Source organism: Styela clava, chromosome 4 (genome assembly GCF_964204865.1).
Source record: "Styela clava chromosome 4, kaStyClav1.hap1.2, whole genome shotgun sequence".
NCBI lineage: Eukaryota > Metazoa > Chordata > Ascidiacea > Stolidobranchia > Styelidae > Styela > Styela clava.
This window is the reverse complement of record NC_135253.1, coordinates 5,464,841-5,487,502: the sequence shown is the minus strand read 5'-3', so window position 1 is coordinate 5,487,502 and position 22,662 is coordinate 5,464,841. Positions and strand designations below refer to the sequence as shown.

The 22,662-nt window shown below is 33.8% G+C and overlaps 1 protein-coding gene across 1 annotated transcript; it reads left to right on the top strand.

The window, feature by feature from the left end:
* Nucleotides 1-17,472: 17,472 nt before the first annotated feature.
* LOC144421952 (uncharacterized) lies at nt 17,473-18,900 on the top strand. Its single transcript, XM_078111576.1, has one exon. The coding sequence runs from the start codon at nt 17,533-17,535 to the stop codon at nt 18,898-18,900; it is 1,368 nt and encodes a 455-aa protein (XP_077967702.1). The 5' UTR covers nt 17,473-17,532.
* The last annotated feature ends 3,762 nt before the right edge of the window (nt 18,901-22,662 follow it).

Sequence of the window (22,662 nt, the reverse complement as noted above, 5' to 3'; positions counted from 1 at the left end):
AGTTTCAATTCGCATTTGTTTGTGTTATTGTTTGTTTGTTTATTTATTTTGCGTCGCGTTTGAGCCTTCGCGATAGTGCTAAACCTAGACGTGACAAAAAATAGATCGCAGAAATTATCTGAATTAAGAGAGATTTTCTCGAAAGATCACCACAGTCTTCGTAGGCCAATCATAAAACAGCGGGAAGTCAAATTTTTCCAATATGGTGCGATTTCACGACTAATTTTCATTCATCTTCGGTTGTTACAAATTAGTGCTTCGCAATCAGCCATTATTAATTAGCGCTATCAATGAATGTTATCTTAATAAGTGAGTTCATGTATGGTTCAAACATGATTTAAAACAAAAACATGTTCTTGAATATAAGGTGTTGAAAATTGTGTTTCATCACCGGAAGGCTTCATAACAAAACTTGGCAAATTAACATTAAATGTTCACACCATCAATCAACTTATTTTGCATAAAATCATAGCTATATGGTGGAGCTGACTGATTTAAAATTGTCATTATCCAACCAAATCTGCAGCTGTTCATTTGGTAGCGGCAATACTTTTTCATGTTACAATAACTCAATTTATACTTATTTCGCCGTGCTTCTGGAACAAGTCGATTCAAATAACGCTAAGGGTACAGATTTCTGGGTTTTCATGAAGAACACAATATATTCACAACGATTAGTTTTATTAGACCACATAACTGAATTATTTGAAAATTCGCCTGTAGTGTCATCGGGAACCGCTCTCATACTGAACCTGCAGAAAAAAAAATTATATGTCCATAGACTTTTGATGACCCACATACTATTGTGCATTAGAAACTACAAAACTTCGGTCCAGACTGACGGATAATCACTTGAATGCGGTATTGCGAATACAAGTAGGCTACTGCATTGGAGCCACATTTGAACATCTGATTTCGAGCCAACCCTAATTACAGTTATATATATGCAAAATACACAACTGAATTATGTTAGCATTTCTTTCTTTCAGTTATATACATTGGGACGTTTTTTGTGTAACAAAACAAGCCATAAGTAGCCATTTAAACGATTGTCAGATGAGCAAGTAACTTCATTAGTCGCTATCAGTTGCAAATTTTTTGTTGGAATTCGTGCTTGTCATTCCTCAGGTATTCTATCACCACCTCATTATAAATATTAATTTTATTACATACCAAACTGCGATATCTAAAAGCAAGCTTGCAGCCCATTAGCCCTTGCAGTCCTTTTTAGTGCATATTTTTCAAAATTTTCTCCAGCGTTTGAGCACGCCCTGACCCCCGCCGTGCGTCGCGCCCTTTTTGCCTCTTCTTTTTTCTGGCCCGCGAATATCCTTCTGCTTCGAATTTTGGCCCGCTATCAATCAACTTTGGCAACCCCTGCCTAATGAATTAAAAAAGCACCTTATAACATAAAGTCTTGTCGGCATCCATATATATATGTATACATTACTTGAAGGTACATACAGATATAGACATCTATTTATATTTGTTGATTAGTCACCGTATTTATAAAGTCATCTGATTTAATAATGGTTCAACGCAAACGGTGGCTATCAAACGACACACCTTAAAGATTGGGAAAAGAGGCTACGGGATTTACACACAACCTGATACAGGCACGTATAATGGTAATATGATAAACGTTAATTATCTAAATTTCAATACGGATACCTGATTTTACAAGCCAGGTTCTTATGTACACCGTACATGATCAATTCTACTTGATTGGTAGGTTATAATATCATTCTATAGTTCTATTAAGAAAATCTCGTGTGCCATGCATGAAATATCATAAAGCGGTAAATTAATTCGTACAATTTTCAGCCCATCCACTGAGACTAAAATGTATTTTCTTGTAATTATCTTTTACACGATTGGCATGAACAACGCCGAATCAACATTTCTCCCGTTCAGTAAACAAATTCTTATCTCCGAAAATTACTTTTATTTTATGTTTAGACGCGTGAATACATTTGCTATCCGGCAGGTGATTGGAATGACCCATCCCATCTCGGGACGGCACTGCAATCTATACTTTCATTCGAGACAGTTTTGTTGTCATGTTGTGGGGTCATTAGTGCAAATAATGACAGCTATTTGTTCAACACACCTGGAGGGACTTTCATTTCCTAATTGAATAACTTTTCTTATAACTAACCGTATTTGATGAAGACGGTAAATCGGTTCCATGTTGAAACAACCTAACCAATGTCAAAGTGAAGTTTAGATTTAGTATGAACAATTGTGATTGCGCTATAATTTCTTTCGCACTTTTTGTTTGTTTGTATTTCTACAGACGCTAATAACCGAATTGCGTAAGTCATTTTTAGCAGTTTTGAGAAAACTTCCTTATGATATTGCTATGCCATTGAGAGTCAATAATTTTCCATAGTTCAATTTTTTGATCGTAGCCGGATTTAAGTTAATTTGTATGACGCAGTCATGTGACGTCATAATGGCGCACTGTGACTTAGGCAGAAATGTGTCTATGACTAGGGGACATACGCAGTTTTGCAACTTGACTATATGTACCAGTCCTGAAAACCAAACAATCCAAAAATGAATGTAATTCTTAGTATATACGATGTTTAATCCCCAAAATACCTAATCTGTTTCAATTACATTATTTTTTATATTTCAAAATATATATTTTATCAATATAACACGCTCTGCACATCCACCGAAATAAGACTAAAGTTAAATATAAAGAGTAAAACAGCAATATACCCTTATTTAAAGCCAACCAAGGTGAATTGGACTCAGACAGTGAATATCACAAGTGCACGCCTCCCTATACTGTAGTATAAATTGAAATTTATAAGCGCCAAGCTAGAATCCGAGATGCAAAAACTCTAAAATCCTTCGCCGAGGTTATTTTGCCTTTGTGACGTCACAATAGTCCTGCGTTAACAAAGATAATAATCATTATGACGAAATTTTTGAACAAATTTGCATATCATACAAAATCTCCATTTTTATGGGTTTCGGATATTCCTAAAGTAAAAACTGAGTTAACAGACAGGTGCGCCAGCATTACATGGATACTTATTTTATGAAAAACTCAAAACCGCCAAAAATGACTTACGCAATTCGGTTTTTAGCGTGACGACATGTTGGCGAAATAACTAGAAACTTGTTCAACTATGAAGTGTTGCAATTTTTTGTGTTTTTATTTTTTTATTGTTTTCATCAGTTAATAGGATGTATTCAAATTTTTCTGCAAATCGGCAATATTATTTTATTTCTAGATTCAATGATTGTCTACGAGGGGTGGGAGGTCTGAGTTTGGCGCACAGATAGCAATTAAATTCAGTCCAAATTCCAATTAAAACTTTTGATTGACATCCACATATTTGGAAACGGATCAACACTCCTATTCTCTTCTTATTTCCCATCATTTGAAATAAATTGCAAGTTACTTCATTGGAAAATTAGAAAATAACTTTGCTGTGAAATATCTCGTGTTTATCAACTTTTAGCCAATTTAACAGTGCAGATTTACACTTATAATGCGGAAAACGTGTGAGGGCCGATAATAATCAGCTGCAGAAAAACATCTCTTTTGATAACAAATATAAAATGAGAAAATTGACTCTAAATTTGCTACCTCCGTGGTGTGGACAGCATTTGTTTATATCAGTAATAACTATACCTCCCAATTACGTTCTTAACGGTATTTCATTTATAACAGTACAGCTTATTAATATAGTTTTGCTATCTCTATTTATTTTATCGTCGAATGTTTCATATTGTGTGCTTGTAAAGATAAACAAAAAACTAATTTGTGACGCTAGCTACTAATCCATGATGTCAATATTGTATTCGCCTTATTGCCTGTCAAACTCATATTGGATGACAAGAAGCTGGTTTCATCACGTATTATTGACACTCGCAGGTGTGTTTGCTTTTCATAAAGTCTGTTATATAGAGCTAGCCGACACTGGGCATGGAATTCTATAGGATTATATTAGAACACTCTATATACGTTGAAAAATCACTAAATTTGAGTTGCCATTTTTCAATGTTTTACGTTGGATGATGCAAGATCGTTGGTTGATGTAAATGTTTCTCACTTTTCACAATTTTATCACGTCTATAAACAAAAGGTTGTCGCTAACTTCTGCGAATGATTGATAAATAATCGAACTTATAGTTAAATCAGGTTGATCAAATAAGATATGATCATATATAATATATGTCATAATATATAAAAATTTTACTTAATTGGAATATTTTTTATTTGCGGCCAAGAAATTAAGGCGGATTATTACTTTTCTCACGAAAATTATATGAATTACTCAAATTTGTCGAATATGCAACTTTTGGATTATACATATTGTTCCGTTTAGTTTTCTTTGGGGTTTGCATTTCTTTTCTATTAAGGAAAAAATACCTAACAAATTTCCATACGGTCAAGTTTTACGCAAGAGTAAACTATATTGATAAACTGTTAATGACCTTTTTATATTTTATCTTTACTATCCGAAACAAAGAAACGGTAAAATGATATAATAAAAAGAATAACATGAAATTATAAAACAAATCTGAACGTTGCACCCGGTCAATGGCGGTATCAGATATGAATTTAATAAACTCCTTGACATCAGAAAATATCAAGTGTTCTACGTCTTCATATATTAATTTGCCTCTGGTGAAAGTGTAACACTGTTGAGTGATGTTTGTGAGCCAGAGTAAACAATACAACAATAAGGGTAAAGAGGAGGAAAGAAAACAAAATGGCGGATTGTCAAGTGATATGAATTTCGTGATATGAATATAATGGTAACGCATATATATAGTCTGTTTACTCGGATGATGACATCTAGAACACCCTTCCGAAAAATAAATGAAGTTGTGAAAACATACTCAGTCTCTATAGTGCTATAGCACCTATCGAAATTAACGAATACACGCAATTTATGCTTAAACATAATTTACCTGTAAATTATTCCTGTTTGTTTGTTTAAACCCCCATTTTTGCATTTTACTCTGAACAAAAGAGTCGAAAAATTAATCACGGTGGCATGGTTCATTAATATCCAACAGTCATATAACAAAACCTCTTTTTGAACATTATTACGTTAGTGCAATTTCGGTCGTGACGACAATGGAAATAATTATATAAACTAATTTATTATTGTCATCTATTTTGGTAGATAGGTAATGTACGGAATATAATGTACGGATTTAATCCTGCATCATTAGCTATCATGAAAACCTAACTTCAATTCAATCCAGTTATCAATGGTCTTGGCTATGTAACTTGAACTTATACCTTTCAACTCATAACGTAGAAAGTGAATGGTTGTGCCCTTGATGTACAATGAATAGTTTATTAATAATTATATCGGTTTATCTAATATTTCTCGAAAACAGCTCAGGGTATAACTGTGATCATTAAAAAACAGGTCATGTAAGATTGAAGCAACGATGTCCCGTTATGAATTCATTCTGAAAAATATATCGAATTTTATCAAAATTGTTATAGTTGAAGATTCAAAGATATTTATTTTTTTTACATTTTTTGACAGGCTAATGTTTCATGAGAGCTATTTTTATTTGAATTAAATCAAAGTTGATAGGTCAATCAAAAATACCTAACAATATGCTTCCGAACCCACATGTTGTTGTGACCAAAAAACAAAATGACATCGTCATCGAGGTCGTTAAATTAATTGCCCGAAAAGAAATGATGATATCCGACATACGCGAAACGTCGGAAGTATGGATCCAGTGTTCAATATTGGGAATCATTCGGAAGAAGCAAATAATCTGGAATAAAGTAATTGACTCTTGCTAATGAAATACAAGCCGGTATAATCAATGATGACATACAAAATGAATTCAATTTGTAAAATTGTTTCGTGAAATTAATTACTACACATTTTTTTCTAAAACAGTAGTGTCATTTCGAAGATTAATGTTTGTAATTTGCGCTCGATGTTATCCAGAAAAAATTATCAATTAAATAAAATTAATCTTTGATTTTTTTTAAATTTTAGAAAATTTTTTTTGGCTGATTCTAATAATCTTATCATAAAACATATTAAAAAATCTAAGTGATAAGTCATAACTTTGCCGTTCAGCATGCTTCATCTAAAATGAATGAATTGTAAATTGAATAATGTACATGAGTTCCAAAATTAACAAAAATCAAACCATGAATATTTAGCCCACAAAGACTAATTAGACAATATTTTTTTGAAAAATGAAGTCGGTATTATTAGGCACATATTGCAGCAATGCGAAATCAATTCAATATTTCACCCACAATACAAAGCAAACGAAACGATTTCAGCCACTGACGGGTAGAAAATAAAATAATAAAATCACTAGCCAGAAACAAAATTTATCTACTTGTAATATACAACCAACATCTTAGAATTCTATTTTGAGCATCAGGATGATATTTGTCAAATATATTAGTTATTAAATTATATAATATTTAGGAAATATATTTTGTCTAATATTAGACATATTTTCTTATTTCTTTTTTATACATTTAACTTTCTTATTATTTTTTAAATATCGGCAAGATACGGTTTAATATTCATCTAAAAGAATCTAGGAATATTTTTAATTAAATTGATTTGTAATTGTTTAAATTAAATTGTCTGATTTTCAATTTGTTCGATGTAGCAAAAAATATTGCACAATGGAACATCAATTCAATAATCGGATATTTCATCTTTATCGCGTCATTTGTTGTCCATGAAAAACAATCGATCAACACGACACGCGACTTTAATAATGTTAATCAAAATTTTTGTCAAGGTCAATTGTGCGGAATTAAATCAATTAGGAACTAACTTATCGTGGTGTGAGAGCATAATGAGATTTCCCAAAGGTCCTCCAAACATCAAGGTTTTATTACCGAAACATATGCGAGTGTTATTGGTGCTTGAATATACGTTTTAAATATTAACACTCTCGCTGAGCACCAGTTTTGAATAGAACGTGTCATTCCTACAATCTGCGTCGTAAACCGTTCTTTATTATTTAATTACGGTACTTCAACTCTGTACGTGACCATCAATAAAAGTTCCTATATATGACACTTACAAATTAGTATAACAAGCTGCTCAATATTATCAATTACTAAAGTGCTTACTAATTAAAAAGTAGAATTCAAAATTGAAGTTCGTTTGTCTCTTTCGTTTAGTGTGCACACATCATAAATTTTTCAGAATACTTGGCTAGTTTTGGTAACACTATAAGGTTTGATATTATGTTAAATTTCAATGCTAAGAAAAATGCATAATCGATTGTTTTATAAAATATATCACATTCGTTTTAAAGGATGAAGGTTATAAAGACTTTTTGAGTTTTTATTGCTAGTTCATAGCATAAAACGTTGCCCTTTCTCACTTGAGATATTTTCCAACCATCACTTACTGTGATGTGACACAATCACAAACCGCGAGTTACATCCAGGTCTATAAATGCATTAAATTGGCTAACCTAATGAACTTTGTTAGACAAAAATTCTTCTATTAAAACCAAGTTAATAGAACTACTTGAAATATGTATGATAATTTCAATGACTTTTGAAAATTAATCTTGAAAGTGAAGTTGTAGGTCGGCGTCCTTAGACGAAAATCATAACAACATAGATACATATTTTTATTTCTATTGTATAGCAATCTATAACAATCAATATCTAGATAAAATATTAGCATTGTCGAATCCAGAATACAAATATAACGGCTTCACCCACAAATGAAACCATAAGATATTTAAAATTTATTTAACAAATATACCGAATTTTCCTTTTCCTTACAACCCTTTTCTATTTCTGACTATATGTTTTTTTTTCTCCCAAGTTTGCTACTCTCACATTAATTTCGATGTAGCCTACTGTTATCCAGATGGCCGCAAAATTATGTATAAAACAAATGACGAGACCCATTTCTCCTTTGCATTCAGTACTTCATTATTTGTACCCAATACAAAAATTCGATTTGAGAGATACTTAAAACACTACTTAAGTTTATCAGGTGTTGGCTAAATTAATGTAGCACTAAAGTAATTAATATACTACTGTATAACTTTATTAAATTTTTGGAGTTCTAAATTATATTTGCTTTGTTAAATTTCGAGTGTCAATTTTGTAAATTGTTCTAGGACAAATGAGAAAAATGCGTTTTACCAGTGGACAGTGATGAATTGAATATCATGTTGAGTCACTAACCTTAAAAATAGTTCTTTACCCGTGTTGCTGGAAGTGTTCTCGTTTTATTTTGGTGACAATTATTTGTATTAATCAGTAACATCTTATGAAACCCGTCAATTGGGGTTTCTCTATATGAATACGTATAATGATTGCATGTGAAAAATCTGTAGTATTTCCATTTATTAAAAGAAAATAATTGAAATTGCATAACGACTATTTGATTTTTAATCTTTTTAAATGATCATTTATAATATATGAAAACAATTTAAAAATTCGAATACATTTCCGGTGGTTAACAGATTCATTTGATTATGAAATATAAAATTATACTGTACTTTTTACAATAAAATGTAAGAATTTGGGCGTTCCACTTAATGATCAGCTAGTTTTTATTAATATATTTCAGGGGTTCCAGTTTTACAATAAACGTTCTATGCTAAAATTTTGAGACAATTTCGAGTTGCTTCAAGTCTGTTGTTACTGTTAGATACTGACATCTCAATATCAGTATTATTTAACTTATGTATAGTTTTTAATGAGTCGATAGTCGTCTGCAACCTTTAGTTGATGGCTCCGGACCTGCTTTGAAAGTGCTTGTATAAAAATCATTATAACGCATGAAAACCGATATCTGAAGCAAACATCTAATTTTGAACAAATGCCGCCATCCAGTGGTGCGAAGCTTTTCTCCGCCACGAATCGAATAAACATTTTCATTTTATAAAAAGACAGAAATATCCAGTAAAAGGGTATTTCTTTTATTGAAGTTTTTCTGAGGTCTATGAGGATCGATATTTCACTCCAAATTTTTATACTATTTTCACAAACTATACGCTATTACAAGCTTTCGAATGATTAGATAACGGTTTGGACTTTAGAGTGTAAGTGGCATAGGCTACCGGTACTGCGGTTAGTCATCAGATTGTATCATCTCTTCCCGAGTATTTGGAGTTTCAAGAAAAAATCGCAATACGCTACGGCCCTGTGGATTTTAACATTTGCAGTTGAACAAATAGGAAGCTCAGCGTTCGAAAACCATTTTGGCCCCATTGCGGATCCATGCATACGGGATATGAATATTATTAAAACAAAAAGCCATTGCAAGCTACATATCACCCCAACATTAAAATGTCGTTTTCAAGTTTTATGAGACAAAAGGTTAGACCAGGCCCGCGGAGTACTATAATCCGGCCCGCGACGTCTCACAGAATTATAGTAACAAAACAGGGGTTTTGACGATTATATTCTGTACGTAACAGAATTTATTGTAAGACAAGTGTAGACTACATTATATTATAATCTAACAAGTATAACATTTACAAGTACTCGTTTATTGAGCCAATAATTTAATTATAATTATACAAAAGGCAACAAAACGCAGGAAAGTTGATGATAAATGCAAATGGTTTGAATGAAGGAAAAAAATTATATTCTATTCGAGAGACATATCACTGTTTAATTTTTATTATAAAAAGTATCATCCGTTCGGTTTTCAACTTTCTAGAAATATGTAGGGCCCGCCAATGTCTTGCAACCTTTAATTTTGGCCCTTGAGCGACAAAAGGTTGCCGACCCCTAGGTTAGACTATGTGACATCCCGTAACTGACAGCCTGATGGATAGGATGGAGTTTCATATTATGCGAGGAGGTAAAACATTAAGACGGTAAATTGGGACGACCGAGAGACCGTTTTTGGTCGTATGGTTAGGCATTCGTCTGGGAAGTCTTTGTACCAGAGTACAAAGTCAGAGTAGCTAGCTTAAAGATGTTGATTGCTGGAATACACAATTCCTGAGCTCTAGCAATCTCATTACAGAACTAATTTTATTTTTAGTTTCAGTTTCTTAAAGTCAGAGTAGCTGGATTAAAGATATCAAGGACCTCCTGAAGTATGCGCACCAAGATGGCGCACAACCTGAACTCAGGTTCTGTACAAGGTTAGAGTTCAGGTTGTGCGACATCTTGGTGCGCATACTTCAGGAGTACCGATATTAATTGCTGGAGTACACAATTCTTGAGGTCTAGCAATCTCATTACAAAACTAGTTTTATTTTTAGTCATTTCAATGAATATTGAATATAACTACCCAAAACGACATAGCAGCAACGAAACAAAATACTGGGCATTCAATTAGTCGCATACAGGTGTCGACCCAAGACAAAAATACTCTCGTTCAGTTTTCTGCCATTATATACGGCATAAATATACAATAATATGTACGGTTCATATTGCCTATTACTTTGAAGTCGTACATGCCAAACGGACATTCATTTCAATCGTGTTTTTTTAGAACAAATATGGAAGCCTATACCATGATCCTGAAATTGTTTTATTCAGGTCGTTCTGTCTTAATTTTTACATCGTTGAACTCAAATAGGAGTTCAGTGTTGCCGCGAGGCGGCGGACGTTCTAGTAGCAAACAACAATAGAATAAGATCGAATTTAATATGGCACCAATCGGCTTTTGTATCGTATAGGGTCATTGTCCTGCCTTTCAGAAAGTGTATATCGTTTTAGGGCAGCTACACAATAAGTGTACCGTCAATCAAGTGCAAGTTTACGTACAGACTTTTTTTGTTAAAAAAAAGGTTGATGGATGTGCCAAACACTGAATATATACTATATATTTGTTTTAAAAATTCTAAGGATAAAGAGTGTGCAGTGGTGATAGTGTCATAAATATAATAAATGCAAATACAATCAAGAGTGAGACGAAAGAAAAAACAAGAGAGTACTTCTCAAAATTACGGACACGAAACTCCAATGACTAACCGCAGTACCGATAGTCGATGCAACTCACACTGAAATCCGTTATCTGACCATTCAAAATCAAAATTAGAATCAAAATCAAATACATAGATTTTTGCTGCAAAAGAATATCAAGTGGCTATTTCAAACTCCAGCGGCCAACTCACCATGGTGGAGTTTTTGAGAGACAAATCAGAACAATTAGAAAAATATTCAATGCTATTTGCAGAGAACAAAAATTAACTGATGAAAGTTTGACTACACTTATGTGTGAATGTGAATCCATAGTGAATGGACGGCCAATCACTCCGGTATTCAATGATCCAAAAGATTTGACACCCTTGAGCCCAAGCAACTTGTTGCTGTTCAAAGAGGAACCGATACTTCCTCCAGGAGTTTTGATGTCAGACATTGGCTGTATGTGAATATGCCATGGAATGTAGCCTATGTCCTTATGACATTCGCTGTATATGCCATTCGTTGCATATGCATATTCGGTTGGCTTTTATATGTATATGATTTGGCTGTATTTGCATATTTAGTTGGCACTATATGTGTAGGATTTGACTGTATATGCATTTGACATTGGCTTAGATGCATATGGTACTGGCACTGTATGTATATTAGTTGACTGTATATGCACATGACATTGGCTTATATGCATATGACATTGGCTTATATGGCATTGGATTTATATGAGTTGGCTGTATATGTGTATGGGTTAGCTGTATATGCATATGAGTCGACTGTATATGCATATGAATTTGCTGTATATGTATAAGGCATCGGTTGTATATGCATATGACATTGGCGTTATATGCATATGAGTTTGATGTATATAAGACGTTGACTTTTCTATGGACCACACTTAATAAATTCGGTAAAAATCATTAATCTTCCATGAAACTGATTTTGGACTTCAAAGTCAAAATAATCATAAAGAAGATGAACATCTACTTTCTAATCTAGAACTGATTTGCAAATAAACTACTCTCTTCGCATGCGCACAAGTTCGACAGGTTGCATTACAAACATCGCTTCAACCATGAGTATCGAATAGTGGGTGAAACTCTTCGCTTCACGGGTTTTTTGATCTATCGTTGGCTTATGTTGAAATCTAATATTTGAAGAGTTCAGTTAGCTAATTTATTAGGCAACTACAAAATGGTTTTGTAAAACGCCCCGCTGCACTATCTGTTTGTCCCAATAAATTCGCACCTCCAGTGAAAAACAGTATACGTTTTTACTTCTCTTTACGCGCATTTAAACACATTTCAAATAAAACTGATTGAAAATATTGACAACTTAATAATTGGTCTTTGTATTGAATTGTTTTGTTGAAGTGCGTTGTAGGTGAACGTGCAATGTCTACAAGCTCAATGAATCATTATTGAAACTTGTTGCACAAACATTAAATCGATGTGAAATGGTTAATCACTAAGTGATAATATCAATGAATAAATATTGTGACACTTTTCTTGTTTTAATTTTGTGCGAGAATTTGAACTAAGTGTCTGTTTCAACATTACTTGTTTAAAATTAGATCAGATCGCAATCGCATTAATGAGAAAAAGAGATGGCATAGAAACCATATATAATAGAGTTGTAGTGCAAGAATTCCAACCTTGTTTGAAATCAGCAATCTAACGTGTTTTTCATCACTTGGCTGTAAGTCAATTTTGTTGAACAGATGACATAATTCAGAGGCAAGAAAACAAAGTTCAAGTATATAGACACGATAATCAAATAACTAGTATGGCAACAGCAATGTCCATGAAATATTTCTGCAAATTGTTGAGAGAATTGCATTAAATGTCATATGATGAAAGTGTGTACGTGAATTATAAAAAAGAAATTTTGGGGGTAAAATTTCAAAATTTATTATAAGACTGTCATGATGTTATTGACATCGATTATTCCATTACTGATAACTTAATAAAAAAAAGGAAAAAAAAAGGATTTGGTTACAAAGGCAATCTTGTGGATGCAATTCTGTCTTCTGTTCTTTCTGAGTTAAATTTTCTCTTGAAAAAACAAGTTTTCGTAATTTTGAAAATTCGTACACAGATCATTTTCTCATAACGATTGCAACGCAACGGAAGTTAATTTTCCACAAACAGAGGATTTCACAACTAAGAACAAAATATGAAACAAACGACGAAAATCTTGCAGATTACCTATAAAATTAAAATTGATGATACGTTTCCGATATTACATGGTAGATGTAAAACTTATATCAGCTAAATTGGCAAAAGTAAAAGACTAAATACAATTAGCCTGTCGCTAATATGACATCAGAATGGCGACCCGAAATTTTTCTGAACATTGCTGCAGTTAGGGCTGCCAACCGTCCCGGAATGGCCAGGACAGTCCCGGAATTGACGTCTGGCATCCCGTGTCCCGGGCTGGGCAACGGTTGTCCCGGAATTTACTGACAACCACAGCGTTTTAAGATAGAAGGTCATGTAAGGTTGCTGGCTTCGTTTAAAAGTGGAAACGGGTGTAATTCACGCGAATATCTGTATGGGTCATTCAAATAGAAGTGAGTTGAAACTTGTCGATAAGATATGTTCCGCCAACCATGACTTTCTGGTGACATAACAATCAAATAAGTTGAAACAATTGCAAAATGGATTGCTTATATACAGGAGTCACCCTAATTTGAGAGCATCATTCAACTTGGTATATCAATTGAAAAAACGCAGGTAGTTTTAAAGTGGTTCTGTAGCTGTAAGTCGGTTAAAGGCAAGTAAAGAAAGAAGGTTAAAAGTAAAGGGTAAAGGTGAACATAGGATTAGATCAGTGGTTCTCAAGCAGTGAGGCGCGGCCCACAAGAGGGAGGGGGGAGGCTCGTGGACAATATTTTGAGGGGGCGTGAAGCTAATTAACAATAAAAATATTCGTTAAATTTGATCTTGCCCGCCCTATTTTGGATATTTAGATTTCGTCTTTTGTCAGCCAAAAACAATTATTATTTACGTTCTGTCCGCGCATTTTCAACGTATTTTTTTGAATGAAATATACTTTCGCATTACTATCTGTTATTTGTATCTTATTGTGAGCTAGTTATTTTTGAGGTGGGGCGCGAGACTTGCTAAATTATAGAAAGGGTTGCGGCTTAAAAAGTTTGAGACCCACTGGATTAGATTGATTCGTTTGTATTTATGCCTCAAAGATTCAACATTCAAGTTGTTTTTTGATTGAGTTTAAATTATTTAGAGGCTTGAATTTATGAAAATAACGCCGCGGGATGATCACTCTTCGACACACAGCGCACACTGTTTTTTTGATGTCTTTCGTGATTCGCAAGCTTTTGTTTCATCAATTTTCAAATTCTAGTCGTTAAGGTGTTCCGCGAATGTTTTAACACAAAGTTGGCAACTCTAGCTGCAGTGGATCTGGAAAACCCCCGTATTTAAAACCATGCAAAATGGTGAGCTGTTGTATACGATAGTTTTTATATATATGAGATGTGTAATATATTGGAAATAACCTCATTTTTGCATTACAAAAGGTTGGGGTTCAAACTCCCCTGACTTTGTTCCACGTTGTTAACATTAATGAAATTATTTATACAAACGCATAGATAAACCCGTAGTTCATTGACCTCCATGGCCATATCCACTCTCTATTACACTGCAAGTAGAGAGAATATGCAATGGAATATGATGACAAATATGACATGTTACTCGCCTCGTGTTTAACTCTAAACAAATTTTTTTTTTTGACTCTGAGTAAAATCATCAATTCTGCGATTTTAAATATGACAAACAAAAATACGCTTTCAATTAACTAAGTGAGTATTATTTCTCTGAGATTATTTCGGCGTTAAGCAAATAAACAAATAGTGACCACATCGATAAGTTCATTTTTTTGAATATCCATATCTCTTTTACTAATAATCGATTACTATTAATTGTATAAGTACGATAAATGGTTGCTATTGTTCTTATGACAATAATTCGAAATGCTCGCTCGAAGAACAATTAACGTTTCCATATGCTTTACTACACGCATATCAACTGCAGATGATACAGAGATGCAGTATCTAAGCTATATGGTACAAGGTAAAACTTTTATTAGTAAACTTTTTTTACTACTATTTGGAACTGAGAGGGTTGAGGGGTGGCCAACACGTCGATCGCGATCGACCGGTCGATCGCCACGTCTCAAATAGTCGATCGCGTCTGAGGTTGAGTGAATTTAATGACATATCTCCAAAAATTGCCTCGAACCAGTTTCATGCAGCGCATTCTGTGTAATATAAATCAGGAATAATACAGTAATGTGCATGCACAAAATACGATATACTGTATACACATATATTATTTGAGTCTGGGCAAGGCCGATGGAGCCTATTAATACGTAACAAATGCAAGCTGCAGCCAAGGTTTAGAAATGAACTTGCCTAATATCGCGTGCCTTGACTGACGAGCGATCCTACCCAGTATGCCAAAGTTATTGTCTCACTCCAAGAGTAGGGTGATACATTCTATTCGCAACGGTAGTAGTGGCATCAGACTGCCCAGTTTTTTAATTCCGAGCGAGCAAAGAATCGGACTCGGCAGAAATTGTAAATTAGGAAGTTTGAGCAGTCATGTAACATTTTATGGTTTGGGATAATTTATTTTTCACCTATTAGATAATACATGGATACTTGCCTATGTTTTTTGCGTAATTTTCAACACTTACGACTAAAATTTAGGCAAGTCCTAAATCTGAATTGTATGATTTGAATAGATCTTAAATAAATAATAAAACATTTACTCCGGGAATAGAACATAAAAAAAAAATTGTGCCGATTTCATTAAAGAATGCGCCCAAATAACCGAACTTATTGGCAGCGGCGGATTTTTTGTATGCGTATGTGCAGTTACCTGCATATTCAGTAATCATTCGTTTTTGTGTATGGCTTCATTACCGATCAGTCGATCGCGAGCTAATTTGGCGATTTTAGTCGATCGCGGTCGGAAACAAGTTGGCCACCCCTGATGTATAGGATGAAAGATATATTGCAGACTAAGATATATCGGGACTATATTGCATTGCAGCAGTAAGAATTACAGACGTTCATTACGTTGAAATGTGTGTATAATTTCTACGATGGATCAATTCCTTCATACTCAGATATATAAATGAGGCATGCACGTAAACAGTCATCAGTGGATAAAAATAGAATCGGCATAAATAAATTGACATAAAATTCTAGTTCATAATCATCAGGCATAGACCGTCACTTATCTGAAGCAAGCATGAGAATGACCAACATTTTTATATAATTTACGTAACAGCTTGAACAATTTGCACAAGTTATCACGTTTTTGAAATAAAATGCAAATACGGATTGTAGTCTTATATTTCTTTTACTACGTCACTATCTAACTCGTGATAAGGCATGGATATTGTTTATTAAATTACCCAGAAAACATGGAAACTTTAAAAATCAGTACATCATGTTCTGGGAAAATGCTTCAGAATCCCAGTTATTTATATACGAAATCGCATATGTCCTACGTACTTCTGTTCAAATATATCGTTCCTTCATGTGAAAACATACAGTTTAAACGACACACGAAATACATTTCTTCCAACGCGTTTGTACTTTTCTCAAGTTAATTTTGAAATCGTTCCGAAGAAGTAGTTAGCCCTTTTAGAATAGTTTTTAGGTGATTGTTAATAGTGCTACAAGATCCGTTATTCACGTTGTCGAATTGTAATAGAATAAACGTGCTCTCGGCAAATATATATCGAGTAAGAGTAACCATGCAGGTAGGAAATGGATAACTGAAAATCAGAAATTGAGTGCTTTACATCTGTTTGCTAGAAAGTCCTAGTTTATTCCTACTATAGAGTCAAAGACGAAAGCAAGAATTTGTCAGCTCAATTGTACATTTACATCTAGCTAGTTCTTTTTTACCTGGCTTTTTCGTGAATTGCCTTTTCCTTTTTTTACCTCCCAGAATAATTAATTTTTTAAACAAGCCATATTCATCATACACTAAATATCAAAAAAGTATATCGTCTCAATTTTACTTTTGTTGTAGCGAACGATGCATGATTTATTTTAATGAATTATCCTTGCGAGTAGTTCTATCTGTATCTTTCAATATTGATACTATACTTGTCTGATAACATAATATAATAGAATCTCAAAGTCCAATAAATGTTTTAGGATATATTATTAAATCATACAATATTATAATGATCCACTGTTTCCGCAATTGGGAAAAAAAATTTGCTCAGACCGGATGAATCACTAATTTTAAAGTTAATTGGCTAACTTGAGAATTAGTATTTGAGTTGAACAAACTTTAAATTATATTTTTTCAAAATAATTGGGAACGCCGGTTTTGCGTTCGTATACTTGCGTATCAAAACACACATCTTACAAAAGTTTTGTTTATCAACGGCCCGTTTCCACGTTACTTTATTATCACTGCACAGTCGTTTTATGTAAAATAAAACAGCCAACGAAAGTAATTGTTATATATACCTAGAATAATCTTCGTTTTAATTTTTCTCTGCAGATTTCTTAAACTTATTAACCAAATGAATAATAACCGTTTTGACAAACGGTATACATCAGAAAATGAAATCATAAGTCTGAAATTATGGAAGACGAAGATTCGAAAACATTAAAACACAAAAAATGGATTATTCTTACTGTCGTAACTTTTACATTTCTTGTTCGTTCATACGGAGTTGCATGTTTTGCTACGGTTAATGATGTGGTATCGGCATATTTCCACATTCAACCAGAACAAACAGATTTACTATCATTGATCATATTTTTGTCAAAATCTTTGACTTGCATTTTCATCGCTATCTTTTGTGAAAAAATTACAACTCGAAACCTAATGATCACTGCAACGACTGCTGTGTCGGTGGGAAATATTTTAGTAGCAACTGCAATTTCGTCAAGAACATCATACGCAGTAGTGGTTTTAGGTCAGTCACTCAATGGCGTGGCATCTGCGTGTATGAGTGTCGTGCCGGCTCTGGTCGCATTGGAATGGTTTGGAGTGGGCGATAGTGGAGTGGCGGTCTCAATACCGTGGGCCGTATCAAGAATATCTCTGGCGCTATCCGGAATAGTGAGTACTCATACGTTCAACCTCACAAAGACAAAAGATAAAGATGTGCTGGTTCATACAAATAAAAGTGATCATAGCAATCACACACATTTACATTTTTCAAACCAGACAATGGAATCATTTGAAAGAACGTTTCAGACTACGTTTTTTATATTATCGATTATTTCAATAGTCGTGTGTATTCTGACGAATGTTTTGATAAAATCACCAACTGCAACATCCGCAGAAAATGATTCCAACATCTCGCAATGGACAATAACTGGGCAGTTCATGTTTATTTCTAAGTTGTTTACCCAATGCAACTTTATAGCTCTGACTGTGATTAACCTCCTACTTTTGTCTATCAAACCTATGGTATCTATATTACTTTCCTCGCTGATATTGGAAAAATTTCCCGAATTAACTGATCGGATTCCAGGAGAGATTTTTTTTGTAGCCTCATTAGTTGGTTCTCTAGGTGGTCCTGTCGCGGGATATCTTTTAGACCGTTTCAAATGTTTAAAAACAATAAGTATAACTGGTAGTATATTTTTAGTACTTTCTTGCACCTTTGTCGTGTGCTCTTTTTACACCCAAAAAATTGTATTGCTATATTTTTCATTTACATTTGTCGTATTTTTCAAAGAATTTTCATTCGTATCAATAACTAAAATATTAATGGTACATGTGACATACAGCAACAAATTACGACTCACAAGCATATTCATGACAGCTCCTTTAATCTCGGTGATCGGTTATTCATACGCTGTGAGAGCCCTACTAGATCATGGTTACATTATACTAGCATCTGGATTTCCCTTACCATTTGTCTGTACGGTCGTTTTTTTTCTATCTTGTATTAACACTGAATACGAACAACTTGAAGATGATACATCGAGTGGATGAAACTGTTCGTCATAAGTTACAAATTTCAATTAAACGTAATATATATATTCAATAAACAGTCTTGTTGCACACTAACACAAATCTATTTCTGTAACGTTTCGTCTCACCAAGGCCAAACTTCCTCAGACATAGAAAACAGAAAAGTAGTTGGTCTTGTAGAAACCTAATCAATAAAACGTAAGATATGTATAGTTTTTGTGTGAAGTGTTTCCTACCTTCACTTCGAGTTAGGCCCTGATACGCACGAAGCAACTATTTATGGTGGAAAGGACGAAATCTTCACAGTTCGGATTGCTTACTCAATTTACTGCATTGTGGATACGGAGTTGGGCTTGAACCCGAGATCTTTATAGCCTGCGAGACAGATATATCCATAACTTGTCGTCGTAGCATCATTTAATTAAATGTATCAAATCAAACGATACCGCCATTAAACGTATGGCATTATTGAGGAAACATTGTACTACTGAACTACACCAAATATTATGTATCTTGTGTATGTATCTATTATGTACAAACTTTCCGGGACATTCACAAAATATAAAATGATCTCATATATTTTGCTGTAATATATCCTCAGGTCTTTCCAAATTGCCGATGTTACCAATAGTTCGTAATTATTATCTACGTATATACAATGATCTTGAGTGTCAGCTCGAATAACAGATATCTCAGAACTTGAGAAATCGATATTTGTGATTCAGACGCGTGAATTCCGTGACTATGGACTAACTTCGTACTGGTGGTTTATTTAAATACTCAAATTAATTATCTCGAAAATTTCTTTAAAATTCTGTTCTGATGCAAAAATGAGCCTGTACAGTCATTTAGTAGTATACGAAAAAGGCTTAAAACTTAATTTCAACTGAACTGAAAAAGCAAGTTTGGATTTTTCCGATAAAAAGATTCAATAACGCCATTCGTAAAACCGTGTCCTTTCAAAACAATTTAATTTTTCTTTTAGCAGTATTAGATTGAAAAACAAGTTTTGAATGTACTTTTAATTTGACATATGGCGCTATTATAACTATATATCAAGAAATAAATTGCATGATTAAACAAAGACAAGCAACGCTTTAATGAGAGAAAATAAGTCATTAACATTTTCGCATAAAATGTTGCACAAAAATATTATAGATGAAATGAATTGAGGCAACGACCTTGTTTCGGGCAAATAACATGCAATATCAACAATACGTGGTGAAAAATATTAAAATACAAAATAACTACCCTTCTGCACTCGCTACAGCATCACAGTTTGCTAGATTATTGCATTTATATACTTATAAAACTGTAAAACGAATGCACCAATACAAATTCTGATGGAAACCTAAACGAGATTGACAGATCAGGATTAAGTGGCCTATTAATAACAAGAGAGCAATGCTCAAATATATGAACACGTTAATCAGAGAGAAGCAGTCCTTACCTTTGCCGCTACCGGTACTTACGGCGCTGTACGCCATTCCCGTTAAGAACGCAAGAACTTCGTTACACACCACCGACGTTCAATGAGCATGTGATCAAAAACAAGAAGAAGAGTGCCAGCATAAAAGCGACTTTTCAGGTCTTCCACTAGGTGTCCAAAAAAAAGTAAAACGATCCATAGGTCCACTCCGTGTCCCATAATAGAAAATAAAAGTAATAGCCTTCTGGCAAAAAATCAATCTTTCATCACTGAAATTTCAAAGCAATTGGTCCAGTAATCAAAGAGAAAAGCGACTTTTTCATAACGTGTCAAAGAACAAGAACAACAACATATTATTGAAATGATCCATAGGTCCACTAACGTGTCCAAAAATTGGGTACGCCGACAAGTAGTGACTTCCCGAATACGACAGTGCGTACAAGTACCAAAGTGATTGAAAATAAAAGGATCTTTCTCAAAAAATAATATCCCATTTTCCTAGAATATTAATTCTACTATTCGCATAGTATTATTTATATCTCATAATACGGTATACTTTTTGTACGAATTAATGAGTTAATTGCGTAAGAATATTTGGCTTCACGGCGATAATGTGTTCCCGGTCATTTGCACAATCATTATTATTAGTAAAACTTCAGTAATTAATAAACGGAACTGGACTTCAGGAAGCTGAAATAGGTCAATTTATTCTTCCGAATATATTCACACAAAGAAATCTTCCTCTTGTCCAGGATATTTTGTGAATGGGACCAATAAGTAAATGCTGTGAAACAAGTTCGGTTACAAATGCTACGTTCCGGAAACTGCATAAATAAAAATCTAGATTTAATCGTTATGCAATAATTAATTACCCTTCAAGAGCTGTCATGAATATGCTCGTGAGTCGTAATTTGTTGCTGTATGTCACATGTACCATTTATATTTTAGTTATTGATACGAATGAAAATTCTTTGAAAAATATGACAAATGTAACTGAAAAACATAGCAATACAATTTTTTGGGTGTAAAAAGAGCACACGACAAAGGTGCAAGAAAGTACTAAAAACATACTACCAATTATACTTATTGTATTTAAAAGTTTGAAACGGTCTGAAAACAAACCCGCGACAGGACCAACTAGAGAACCAACTAATGAGGCTACGAAAAAAATCTCTCCTGAAATCCGGTCAGTTAATTCGGGAAATTTTTCCAGTATCAGCGAGGAAAGTAATATAGATACCATAGGTTTGATAGACAAAAGTAGGAGGTTAATTACAATCAGGGCTAGAAAGTTGCATTGGGTAAACAACTTAGAAATAAATATGAACTGATTAGATATTGTCCATTGCGAGATGTTGGAATCATTTTCTGCGGATGTCGCAGTTGGTGATTTTATCAAAACATTCGTCAGAATACATACGACGATTCAAATAATCGATAATACAAAAAACGTAGTCTGAAATTTTCTTTCAAATGATTCCATTGTCTGGTTTGAAAAATGTGAATGTGTGTGATTGCTATGATCACTTTTATTTGTATGAACCAGCACATCTTTATTTTATGTCTTTGTGAGGTTGAACGTATGAGTACTCACTATTCCGGGTAGCGCCAGAGATATTCTTGATACGGCCCACGGTATTGAGACCGCCACTCCACTATCGCCCACTCAAAAACCATTCCAATGCGACCAAAGCCGGCACGACACCCATACACGCAGAAGCCACGCCATTGAGTGACTGACCTAAAACCACTACTGTGTATGATGTTCTTGACGAAATTGCAGTTGCTACTAAAATATTTCCCACCGACACAGCAGTCGTTGGAGTGATCATTAGGTTTCGAGTTGTAATTTTTTCACAAAAGATAGCGATGAAAATGCAAGTCAAAGATTTTGACAAAAATATGATCAATGATAGTAAATCTGTTTGTTCTGATTGAATGTGAAAATATGCCGATACCATATCATTTACCGTAGCAAAACATGCAACTCTGTATGAACGAACAAGAAATATAAAAGTTACGACAGTAAAAATAATCCATTTTTTGTGTTTTAAGGTTTTCAAATCTTTGTCTTTCATAATTTCAGACTTACGATTTCAATAAATTAATATACCCTTCACATTTATTGGACTTCGAATTCCATTATCTTGTGTCATCAGATAAATATAGTATCAATATTGAAAGATACAGATAGAACTACTCGCAAGGATAATTCATTAAAATAAATCATGCATCGTTCGCTACAACAAAAGTAAAATTGAGACGATGTAACTTTTTGATATAGAGTGTATGATGAATATGGCTTGTTGGAAAAATTAATTATTCTGGGAGGTAAAAAAAAGGAGAAAAGGCAA